We start from the raw sequence: 12,846 nt of genomic DNA, 5'->3' as shown, positions 1-12,846 counted from the left end.
ATTTAATCAGTAAAATAAATTTATTCATTCATTATTTTTTTTAGTTACCCTGTATACGCAAATCCAAAAAATATGATTTGGATATTTTCGATCAGTTCCCCCCACTCCCACTCTACAGAAGAACATATAACTAACCCCAACCACCCACCCGCCTCCATTTCGGTCATTAATTTTATCTGCTTTGAATGAAAGGTGAATTTTATGCAGAAATAAAATTAATCGCTAAAATGAGAAAAAGGAGGGTGGGCGGGGCTAGTACTTGTTAAGATAAAACTGATTTTGGCAAGTTATATACTCTCTAAGAACAGAAATAAACAAAAATATTTTTATTAAAAATTTACCATGTTTACAATAACTTTAAAACATCTGCAAAATTTCAAAGCATTCGATTTTAAAAATTCAAAATTAAATTGAAGAATGTTCTATAATTTTCATTTTTTTTTTTCAAAATATCTGGATGTCTCGGGTGTATGAATGTTATTTTATACCATTTAAAACATGTCATTGTTGGTGAAGATGATTCAACAAAGTTTGATTAGCGGTTTACCAACTACGTGATATTCATTATCATTATACACATAAAATTTTACACAATCATTCCATTAGTTTCGGAGGTTATCTGTCAAACAAAAATAGACACAGACGGCGGACCGATAGACACACGGAAAAGGAGGACCTATTTTTTCGTACTCTAGGGGGCATGACACATCGAAAAAATGTCGCCTGATGGACTTCGATTACAAGACTTGTTTAACTTACGCTTTGGAAGTAAAAATACGAACTCAATAGGGACATCCCCGAGTACAACATTGTTATAACAAGCCTGAAGGACCAAATTCGGAACGTTACATAATATTAAAAACAAAGGGGCTTCCTACTGGAGAGTTTTTATTGAAATGTATTCAAGATCAATTTAAAAAATATATATTTTCTTTTTTATAGTGGCAAGATAAAACAGAAAATATATTTTCAAAATATATAAAGGCCAGTAAATGGTAAAAAAAGTAACGTTGTTGAAACTTTTCTGTTAACAATTTTTGTAAGCTGAGACCTTGTTGTATATAATAGACATAAGTTGAGTAATTTCATGTTGTCAACATTTCATAGCTCCTAGCACATAAAAAAGTAGGTCTCTTTTTTCGTCTGTCGATCGTTTTATTGGACAGATAATTTCCGACACTCTTGGACTAACTTCTATAAAATTTTATGATTTAAAAATATCAAGACGGTAAAGTGCTAACCAAAATTTATCTGAACAGACCTACCAAAAAAAGTTGATCGCGTGATCTCAAATCTTTTCTAAGTAACTCCGATTTACAGCGTGAAAAACAATATGATTCTATATCTGTGATCTATTAATCCGTTCCTATTTGTAACTTTGTAAGTTTTTGGAAAAAAAATCACAATTATGCCACAAAAATTCAGCTACTTTACTTAGAAAATATAAAACAGACTGCTCTGAAATTTTTGAGCACTTTGTAATGTAATAATAATAATTTCTTATAGGAAGTCTCATCGCATTGAATAAGAACGATTCTTGGTATTACTACTATTAATGGTAAGTCCGTAAATTTTACCAATCTATCTTAGAATTTGCGTTTTGGTTTTTTACTTGGACCAGATGCTAGTGTTAATTTAATGATTACAAAAAAGAAATTAAAATTTACTCATTATTCCACTGTAGAGTTAATGACTTCAACTGAAAAATTTATTAAATAAATATTTATTAAAACATGTGCTCCGAGATGCAACACTGTTGTGCTTTGGCAATATATTTTCATTTTGTTTACACAAATGTTTAAAAAAGCCAATGAAGTTGAATTAGTTTTATTAACGATACACTCGATCCCACAAATTCTGCCTTAAAATTTCTGACATTTAAGAAGACGTAAGCCTGAAATTTGAAACGATTAGTTGATAAATCTGTAAAATAACTATAATGTTGGCATTATCTTGTTAGTTTTGCCGGGGTGGGGCTTAATCTCTGTTTTTTTTTTTTAATATATAGAATTTTCTTTCAACAACAGGATTGTTAAACATATTGTCAGTTTCTTGTTGGGAAAAAAAGACTTCGCATATTAAGAAAAAATGGACCAAATAGAATCCCCGCCCACCCACCCCTTCTCAATTGTGATGAATGCTTTATTCAGCGTGAGCTGAAAGGCGGAGTTTAGTTGCAAAATCCTCATTTATCTACAAGAAATTACCATATGAAATATGTTTTTAAAAGATTAGAGTTTTCTAGAGCAATAATATGTTACTATTCAACTCCGCCCCTGCTCTGATTATGAATGAAAAACTTACTTTTTGTTGTTTTTTTTTTTTTTTTCTTTATATACATAGTTTTCTTTCAGCAATTTTTTGCCGCAAAGCACAAGAGATATTCTAATAAAAAACAAAAAGTCAATCTACTATTCAATAATTTTGGATTGTACTCCTAATGTAAGCCACTTAGAAAAACTTGTACTTTCTCGTTTTTCTCTGAAATCTGAAAATTGAAACGTTAAAATTAAAGAAAGAAAAAACGAAAAATTGAAAAATTGCAAATTGAAAAACTGACGAAATGAAAAATTAAAAAAAAAAGTGAAATTGAGAAAACAAAAAATTATTGAAAAATTATAAAAATAAAGAAAATAAAAAATTGAAACGAAAAATTGCAAATGAAAAAAGTCAAAAATTGAAAACTCGAGAAACTCAAATAGAAAAATTGAGACGAAAAATTGCAAATGAAAAAATTAAAAACTGAAAACTCGAGAAACTCAAATCGAACAATTGCAACATCTAGAAATTGAATTGAAAAGTTGAAAAATTGAAAAATTAAATTTAAACTTCAAAACTCGAAAAAATGAAGCAGCAAAAAATGAAAAATTAAACATAAATAAGTTGCGAGAACGTTATTTACGCCACTGGTTTTTACTTTACAGAGGTTATCAGAAAACAAAAATCACAAAAAAGTGATAATTTTTCAGAGAAGTGGGATTTATTTGGCTGCACTTTAGGGGCGAGGAAAGTTCTGTTGAAATAACCTTCGACCAATTTTTTTTTATTAAAAACTGCAGATTAGACATAAATATAAATATGGAAGTCCCCTGGACTCAAGTTTGTTAATTCGAAATATGTATATATTTTTTAAAGCAATATCATTTATATTTAAAACGGGTGTTTTTTTAACATTCCATTTCGAACTCGTTTGATTGTGTTTCAAGAGCAAACAAAGCTCTCTCTATAACTAAATCAATTTTTCAGGGCCCTATCTGCACCCTCCAATTTGTATTTTTCTGTTACTACATTCATTTAGAAGTTCGAATTCTAAGAAGCTATCATGAATTCCAAAACCAGCAACATTCTTTATTTTTTGTAAATTAAATAAAAAGGAGAGGCACGAACTCCACCTTTAACAAAACAAGTCTCTAATCGGACTTTGAAGCAACTGGGGTACCCCTGTTGGCGTTAATGAAGCGGAAATAAACGGAACTTTCTACTTGACTGATCAAAGTTAGGGGTAACAACTGGTCTCTACAAACTTTACATCATTCGCACATCCATTATGGTAAAATTTTTGCACTTCAAGAACAATGCCTTTATAAAATGAAATTAGAATGATCATCACAGTCTTCCGTTTTAGTTGCATGACGTCATACGTACTTGACAAGCATTTTCAAACAGTAAACATACTACATACTTATAAACAACGTAAATTAAATTTTATTGCTGCAGTATTAGACTGCAAAATGGTAATGGCGTTTCTTTTATAAACATACCCACACCTCACATTTAGTTACGTAAATTTTGTGCATAAATCTTAGCGTTTATATTCTACTTTAAAGAATTTATGTTAATCGTTGAAACATCTAAAAATAGCTGGTAGAATTTAGAAAAACTTTATAATCGTGTAAATGTAACCGGACACGTTTCTGACGCTACTTTTGCGGTGGTTACTTTTATTACAGAATAATGTAATAGCTGGATATAAAAAAAATATTAATACGTTAAACTTAATCAATTCTCCGTATTTGCATACACACGCAACGCCACATAATTTATTGATCAGATGATTGCGGGGGATCATAGCTAGTCTGCACAACAAAACTCACGTACATCACTGAATATTTTATGGCCATTTAATTTAATATTCAATTCAAACGTTAACCTACTTGATAAGTTCTTTGTCTGCTACAAAAAAACCGCTTAAGTGTTTATCCGTATTTATTGTCATTGTCCAATGAGAGTTGAGCGGTCTCACCATTGCATTTCCGTTACCAAACCACTTAACTCTCATCAACTATAACCCTTCTATCAACTTCTATAACAAAGCAATTAAAACTTTTACTAATGTTGCAGGAGTTCGTTAGTTTAAATATCTCAACTCAGCATGCCCCATTACATTTTCCCCCAGATTTGGCTCAAAACTAAAGAAGAAAACAATCAAATCACATAGTGTAAAGCAGATGAACTTTCCGATTGAAAGTAAAAGTTACCTTTCAAAATATTAAAATTTGTCCAAAGGTTTACTGTATGAAGCCATAAGCTTAAAAATACTAATCCTTAAAAATTCAGACTAACCATTGTGTGCAGCTTGACAGATCGATTCCGGTGAGAGCCTTGCAGGTACGAATAGCCGTTTTGATCAAAACCGACGGATCCTTGTCAGGATTTTCTCCATCTAAAGACGGACTCCAAGGACCTCCGATGGCCATGGTTTCATTTTTGCCACGCAAACCTACTAAAAAGTTTAACAAACGTGCCGGATGTACGAAATCTCGTTCTTCGCTTTCGCGGTCTCTTTTATCTTTGTCTTCTGCCATGGCACAACATTTTTGGTATAGTTCGTCTAAGCCCGACATGCTCATCAACATGACCTGGAGGACAAACGTTAAAAAACAAACTAACTTGAAAAAAATATACCTTAGCAGAAAAAAGATAATCCGCGTCGGGAGGTTCAAGAATTGCATCGTTTTCAACAACGGGATCGACTTCCTTATTCATGATGTGAAAAAAGCTGGGTTTATTCATGGTGAAGGGTTTGTCTGGAGGAAAGGCATCCACCCAACGGAAATGGGTGTAGAAGAAATCGGAAGGTATGTAGAGGTTAGTGTACCGTCGGCGAATTTCTAGAACGTCGGCTTCAGACCTGTAATAACAACATTAACCAGGATAAACCCTATTATTTACAAGTAATTACAAATTCAAGGCAATTTTTGGAATTTGGACCATATAGCGTGGCACAATCCTCGACCGACGCCTCGATTTAGGCGACCTAGACCTCCTTCTCAACGGCGACTTCTTCTCTTCCTTTTCCCTCTCCCTCAGGCGCTCTTCCCGCCGCCTTTTCCGCTCGATTTCGTCCTCTTCCCTCTCCCTATCCCGCGACCTTTCCCGTCCTCTACCCAGAGCCGCCTTCGGTCTTTGATTGTTCCGTCCGAAATTTCCGTTCGAGTTATCGGACGGGGGTGGCACGGCATTGTACGCGTTTGAGTTGGAGTTGCTATAATTTTTAGAATTATTTGAATGTCTAGCCGAAGGTTGATTTGACATTGGAAGAACTTGAATTCGGGTAGCGTTCCACTTAAAAGGCATAGTAGGATTATACGAGGCTTCAACCAAAACTCTATCGCCCACCATAGGGTTTGAGCCTTTGACGCAAGCGTTTATTTGAAAGAAGACGTCTTCGTCCACGAAACCAAAATTGTCGTGGACCTTGGTTACGGTGCCGGTGAACACCCTCTGCTTGGTGCCTACGTTAGAGTTGTTCTGAACTGGAGGCACTGCCGAAATGTTTTGGGTCTGGAAGGCCGTCGGGTTTAAGCCGCGGGGATTGGGGTACGTGACAGCGCCGACTTGTTGGAAAATCTGGTTGGAGGCTAGCTGAGAACCTAAACCTGGAAACATTGGTCGCTGTTTTATGCAATACTAAACATTATCGACTTAACAAAAATTATAAAAAAATAATTAAGCTCGCAAAATGGTATTTTTGGTTAAAATACAAATTTTTGTAATAATAATAAAGTTTCTTCTTGGACTATTGATTTTCAATTTTGTTGTTCACTGACACCAATATGACCGAAAAAAAAGTCGTCCAGTACGCCATGAAATTTATTTTAAAATATACAATAATATTGGCATTGACACCCAATTTGACAGTTTTTGACCACAAATGTAAAACCCAAAATTACGATACATTTAGTAGTGCCATACGAAAAAAAAGTGTTATCAAGTCAGCCATGGAATTAATTAAAACAAAAATGTATTGACAAAATTTTCAATTTGACAATTGTTCATTTTGGGGTTATAGGAAATTGTTGGCGAAATTTTTCTATCCATCACATTGAAAAGTCACGACCATCCACAGTTTTCTTATTTGTGCTCATTTCAGTAATAATTTTTGGATAATAAAAATTTTACATTCCGTTTCAAGCATTTTTACCTCCCGAGCGAAAGTTAAGAAAGTATTGTATCCGAGCCCATCAGGTGACTGACTCCTTTCATGTTTTCTCGACGTTTCATAATTCCGCAAAAGATAGGTCCCCGTTTCCGTCTATCTGTCTATCTGTCTGCCTTCTGTCCAGATTTTTATTAAACAGATAAAATAACAAACTCCTGTAGTTGTTTTCTATGAATCCGCCTTGAGATTTTCCACGAGGCACCCAAATTTTCGCAAAAAAAAAAAACAAATTGTAAAGCAACGTTTTATACTAATATAAGGAATTGTAACTGGAAAATCGCGCACGTTTGAAGTGGCATGGGGTTTTTTTATTTCTTACACTGTTACTACCATTATGTATACTTTTTTTCTTCCCCAGTATTTTATCATTAGTGTTACACTGCACGTATCGGAATTGACATACGTATCTTTGCTGAAATAATGTTGATCGGAAAATTTTCAAATGGAAAAACTCACTAGAAATAGAGGCATAACTTTGGCCTTTATCAATACATTCATATATTTGGAGCAACTGTTAACGCGTTTCCTGTGATGGGTGAAGGACCAAAAAAAAAATTTTCGACATACTCTAAAACATTTCTAAAAATTCCCAACTGTTAATTGTTTTTGTTAATTTTAAATGATCTTCGTACTCTTTCAGGAATAAATGTAGCAACACTGAAGCTCGTTATAACATTGGCGAAATTAAGCTTTCAATAAATTTTTACTATTTTCTCGACGTTTCATAGCCCCTAAAATATGTATAAAAAATAGGTCTCCCGTTTCTGTCGCCTATTGACGATTTACTAAACAGATAATTGTGAAATTTTACATTTTTTGAAGAATATCGTGCAGGTGGTAAAACACTGATCAAAATTTATCCACTTATCCCTACTAAATTTAGTACTAATCTTTTCAGCAAAAAATTTACCAATTACAAAATTTTACAATTTAATATCTTAGAAACTACAACACCAATTGCGCTGAAATTTTGTACACGCTTTAAGGTTAAGGTGAACATGGTAAATCACTATTCAGAATTTACCTATTCATTGGTTTGAGCAAACTGATTACGCCATCTAAAAATTTTGCAAAGTAAAAATTATTCGAAAATGTGCTTCTTTCTATACATGTATTGGAATTTCTTATACAAAATAGCTTTAAAAAATATATTTAATTAGTAAAACAAAAACTTATCATTTTCTTGAATTCTGGGAACACAGTACTCGTCTTATTAATTACACTGTACCTATTCAAACTGATATAATTAACGTCATCATAAAATTTTATTACGAAACTTTAAACATACACATTATATGCTTATTCACTTGTAATTTACTAATCCACTTGTATTTTTGTTTGGACTTAAGTGGGATTTATGAACTTATGTTGACGTTGAAGTTCCCGTTGACGTTGCTTTTAGAGCTGAAATTGTCATTTATAAACTCCGTTGCCAAGTTACCGTTGATATTAACTTTGATGTCCAACTTTTACCGTATTTAAAGAAAGTTGTAGAAGAAAAGTGAAGGATTTAATTTAAATAAATACTACAAAAGTTTAACATTTTAGACATGTTTTAAGTTTCTTGTTCTCGAAATAAATCTACACATATTAAGAAAAAAAAAGGCAAAATGTAGCCCCGCCCACCCGCCCTGTCTCAATTGTGATGATTTTTTTTTATTCGTCGTAAGCCAAGAGGGCGGAGCTTAACTGCAAAATCCTTAGATCTCTACGAGAAATAAAAAATATGCTTTTGAGTATCGTCTTGTTCAGAGAATACTATGTATATGTATTAAGAAAAAATAAAGCCAAAGATTAGGCCCCACCCATACCCACCCGCCCCGATCTCAATTCTCAATTATGATGAATTTTTCATTCGTTGTTAGATCGAGGGGCGGGGCTTAATTGCCAGATCCATATTTGTCTGGAAGAATTTACTATTTTAAGCATGTTTTAAATTTCTTGTACTGAAAAGACGACTACGTATATTAAGAAAAAAAAGCAAAATATAAGCCCCGCCCACCCGCCCTATCTCAATTCTGATGATTTTTTTTATTCGTCGTGTGCGAAGGGGGCGGAACTTAATTGCAAAATCCCTATTTCTCCACAAGAAATAAAAAACATGTTTTTGAATATCGTGTTGTTCAAAGAATACTATGTATATTAAAAAAAAGCCAAAAATTAAGCCCCACCCATATCCATATTATGATGAATTTTTCATTCGTTGTGAGACCGAGGGGCGGGGCCTAATGGCAAAATCGACACTTTCCTTCAAAAATTTACCATTTTAAACATGTATTAAGTTTGTTGTTGTCGAAATAAGTCTTTATATATTAAGAAAGAGGCAAAATGTAGCCCCGCCCACCCGCCCTGTCTCAATTGTGATGATTTTTTTTTATTCGTCGTGAGCCAAGAAGGCGGAACTTAACTGCAGAATCCTTATTTCTCTACGAGAAATTAAAAACATATTTTTTAGTATCGTTTTGTTCAAAGAATTCTATGTATATTAAGAAAACATTAAAGCCAAAGATGAAGCCCCACCCATACCTACCCTGACCTAAATAGTAATGAAGTTATCATTCGTTGGCAGACCTAGGGGCGGAGTCTAAATGCAAAATCCATATTTCCTGACAAAAATTTACCATTTTAAACGTTTTAAATTTGTAAGAATGAAAAAAATCATTACAATTGGGATGGGGTGGGTGGGCGGGGTTTATATTTTGCCTGTTTTTCTTAATTTACATAGTATTCTTTGAACAACACGATACTCAAAAACATGTTTTTAATTTCTGGTAAAGAAATAAGTATTTTACAGTTAAGCTCCGCCCCTTGATTCACGGCGAATAAAAAAATCATCACAACTGAGATAGGGCGGGTGGGCGGGCTTACATTTTGCCTTTGTGTTTTAATATGTGTAGACTTCTTTTCACAACATAAAATTTAAAACATGTTTAAAATGGAAAATTTGAATAAGGAAATATCGATTTTGCAATTAGGCTCCGCCTCATAATTGCAAAATCCATATTTCTTTGCAAAAATGTACCATTTTAACCATGCTTTGAGTTTCTTGTGAAAAGACGGCTATGTATATTAAGAAAAAAAGGCAAAATATAAGCCCCGCCCACCCGCCCTATCTCAATTCTGATGATTTTTTTTATTCGTCGTGAGCCAAGGAGGCGCAGCTTAACTGCAAAATCCTTATTTCTCTACAAGAAATAAAAAATATGTTTTTGAGCATAGTGTTGTTGAAAGAATACTATGTATATTAAGAAAAAAACAAGCCAAAAATTAGGCCCCACCCATATCCATTCTAACTCAATTGAGATGAATTTTTCATTCGTTGTCAAACCGAGGGGCGGAGCCTAATTGATAAATCGATACTTTCCTACAAAAAATTACCATTTTAAACATGTTTTAAGTTTGTTGTTGTCGAAATAAGTCTTTATATACTAAGAAAGAGGCAAAATGTAGACACGCCCACCCGCCCTGTCTCAATTGTGATGATTTTTTTTATTCGTCGTGAGCCAAGAAGGCGGAACCTAACTGCAAAATCCTTATTTCTCTACGAGAATTTAAAAACATATTTTTTAGTTTCGTGTGGTTCAAAGAATACTATGCATATTAAGAAAAAATTAAAGCAAAAGATTAAGCTCCACCCACTTATCTAACTAGTAATGAAGTTTTCATTCGTTGGCCGACCTAGGGGCGGAGCTTAATTGCAAAATCCCTATTTCCTTACAAAAATTACCATTTTAAACGTGTTTTAAGTTTCTAAGAATAAAAAAAATCATTACAATTGAGATGGGGTGGGTGGGCGGGCTTACATTTTGCCTTTGTGTTTCAATATGTGTAGACTTCTTTTCACAACATAAAACTTAAAACATGTTTAAAATGGAAAATTTGAATAAGGAAATATCGATTTTGCAATTAGGCTCCGCCCCATAATTGCAAAATCAATATTTCCTTGCAAAAATGTACCATTTTAACCATGTTTTAAGTTTCTTGTTGCGAAAAGATGACTATGTATATTAAGAAAGAAAAGGCAAAACATAAGCCCCGCCCACCCGCCCTATCTCAATTTTGATGATTTTTTTATTCGTCGTGAGCCAGTGGGGCGGAGCTTAATTGCAAAATCCTTATTTCTCTAAAAGAAATGAAAAACATGTTTTTGAGTATCGTGTTGTTGAAAGAATACTATGTATATTAAGAAAAAAACAAGCCAAAAATTAAACCCCACCCATATTCATCCTAGCTCAATTGTGATGAATCTTTCATTCGTTGTCAGTTATTTAGAAAAAAAAGGGCAAAATGTCAGATAAAAAACTTGTTTGTGTTTCCGAGACGAAGGAAGTTCTGTACAAATAACTTAAAAAAAAACGTCAATACGCCAAGGATACATCAAGACCACTACTAAATTTAAATTTAAGAGTGGTCCCATGTTATTAGACAGAACTTCCTTTGTCCCTGAAGTACAATCGAACAGATCCAATTTTTTAAGAAAAAAATAGATAAAACCAGTCACGGGGTACGGAAAAAAAAGTGGCTCATGAGTGGAACGAACATTCGCCTTATTAGTAGGCGCGTAACTAGCTAAGCCATCAATCAAACTCTTCTCAACGCTCCTTCGGTTTTAGTACAAAATATTGTTAAGTAATTTAATTTTTTCGAGAATCTGGTTCCCAAGAGTAAAAATTCAAGGCAGATTCATCAGCCAAAAATACAGGAGTATGTTATTTTAGAAAATTTACGTAACATTTACCACGCAATTTTTTGAGGTGACGTTATCAAATTGTTGGTGGGAATGATTAGACAAAAACAACAACCGAACCATTAGTTTTCGAGATTATCGTCAAATAAAAATCGGCACAGACGGTAGACGACAGACAGACGGCAATGGGAGACCCATTTTTTCGTACTCTGGAGGTCCTGATATGTCGAAAAGCATAAAAGTAGCCATTCATTGGATGGACCCTATTACAATACTTTCTTAGCTTATGCTCGAAATTTTTTTTTGTTCACACATCAAGTATAATCGAAAATTTTCTGGCTGAAATATTTTCATTTTCAACGTCTTATTTTTTGTGTAGTTTTGCTACACATCAAACAGTTGAAGCATTAATTTCTAGGTGACAACATCGACATCTGGCTTTTTTTTAAACTCTTAATAATCCCTGCGAACAGGGGTCTGTTAAATATCGACTTCACCAACTGTGCAGTTGAAAACCGTTAAAAATATTTTAATAGGCAGCTCCAAATACCAATTAATCACACAAGTCCTATAAAAATAAACAAACTTATACTTAAAAAAAACCTACTTGTATTTAGAGTGCTTTACAGCTCTCAAATGAAATATTTCAAGAATTTATTAATATAGTATTTACATTTGGCACAATTTGTTTCTACACATATCTCCGTAATCCTTAGTTTAAAAAACAATTACTTGTTTCCTTACAGTGACGATATATTAAAAACAGATTTTAGACAACCAAGTTTTTGTTGTGTAAAAAGTTCTCCACGATCAAATTTTAAATTATTTAAAAAAAATCTTAAATTTTTGCACACATAAAACAGATCGTAGTTCATTCACGAAAAACTAAAAAAAAAAAAAAATCGTTACTACATGGAATCTAGTCTTAATCAAATTTTCATAAACATTTTAAACCTATGTAATACAAAACGTCCTATCAATATTGCATTTGTAGTTTTTGCATTTCTTTAAACACAATTTCATCAATCCCAAACTAAATTTTTATCATTCGTAGCCAATCCACCCATCAGTGGGTCGAGTTAATTTATGCTAATATGAAAAATGGAGTTTGCCAAATTAGACCTCTTGTTCAAACCGTATCACTACTTTCAACAACGTGAACTACAATGAAACAGTAACATGCTTAGCACTAACCTGCAGCCCCCATCGCGTTGTTGGCCATTTGCTGCAGCCCGAGCCCAATATTCTGCTGTTGAAGCCCCATGGCATTCTGAAACACCTGCTGTTGGTGTTGCTGTTGAAACTGCACCATTCCGGACGTGTTCATGTTGTTGAGGGCACTTTGGTTCATGATTTGTTGTTGTAGAGGATTCGGTTGGTTAACAATGTTTGGAGAATTGTTAGTTCGTCCCCACGGAGGGTTTTTGTTGTTGAACTGGCCTATGTTGCTCATGGTATGCGTTCAAACGGAATTATTTAATCGATAAGAAAAGAAACATTCACTTTTGCGCCCTTAAATAATTATTAACGTAACCTTTGAAGAATCTTCGTTTTTCACTTTTAGAAACTATCATCCATTTAACTAGAGAAGTTATGGGTTGTGTACTTATCGTTTTAAAAATAATTTGTTTATGTGTACTATTTGTATAAAGTATAACATTTTTATTGTACGATTATCGCCATTGCATTTTTCACTGTTTTCGACAGCAATGACGGA

At 33.5% G+C, this 12,846-nt stretch overlaps 1 protein-coding gene across 1 annotated transcript in view; it reads right to left on the bottom strand.

The window, feature by feature from the left end:
• Positions 1–12,846, bottom strand: part of LOC135128544 (cell division cycle and apoptosis regulator protein 1-like) — a 24,257-nt gene extending 11,411 nt beyond the window's left edge. The window contains exons 1-4 of the mRNA XM_064055407.1: positions 12,324–12,846; positions 5,183–5,879; positions 4,906–5,131; positions 4,564–4,859 (exon numbers count right to left, since the gene is read on the bottom strand). Of these exons, the coding sequence (XP_063911477.1) occupies positions 4,564–4,859; positions 4,906–5,131; positions 5,183–5,879; positions 12,324–12,582 (1,478 nt within the window). The 5' untranslated portion in view covers positions 12,583–12,846. The remainder of the gene's footprint in view (positions 1–4,563; positions 4,860–4,905; positions 5,132–5,182; positions 5,880–12,323) is intronic.

This window comes from Zophobas morio, unplaced genomic scaffold (assembly GCF_036711695.1).
Source record: "Zophobas morio isolate AGI-343-1 ecotype UQ-CSIRO unplaced genomic scaffold, CSIRO_AGI_Zmor_V1 ptg000014l, whole genome shotgun sequence".
Lineage (NCBI taxonomy): Eukaryota > Metazoa > Arthropoda > Insecta > Coleoptera > Tenebrionidae > Zophobas > Zophobas morio.
The sequence above is the reverse complement of the archived record's forward strand: the minus strand, read 5'-3'. Positions and strand labels throughout refer to the sequence as shown.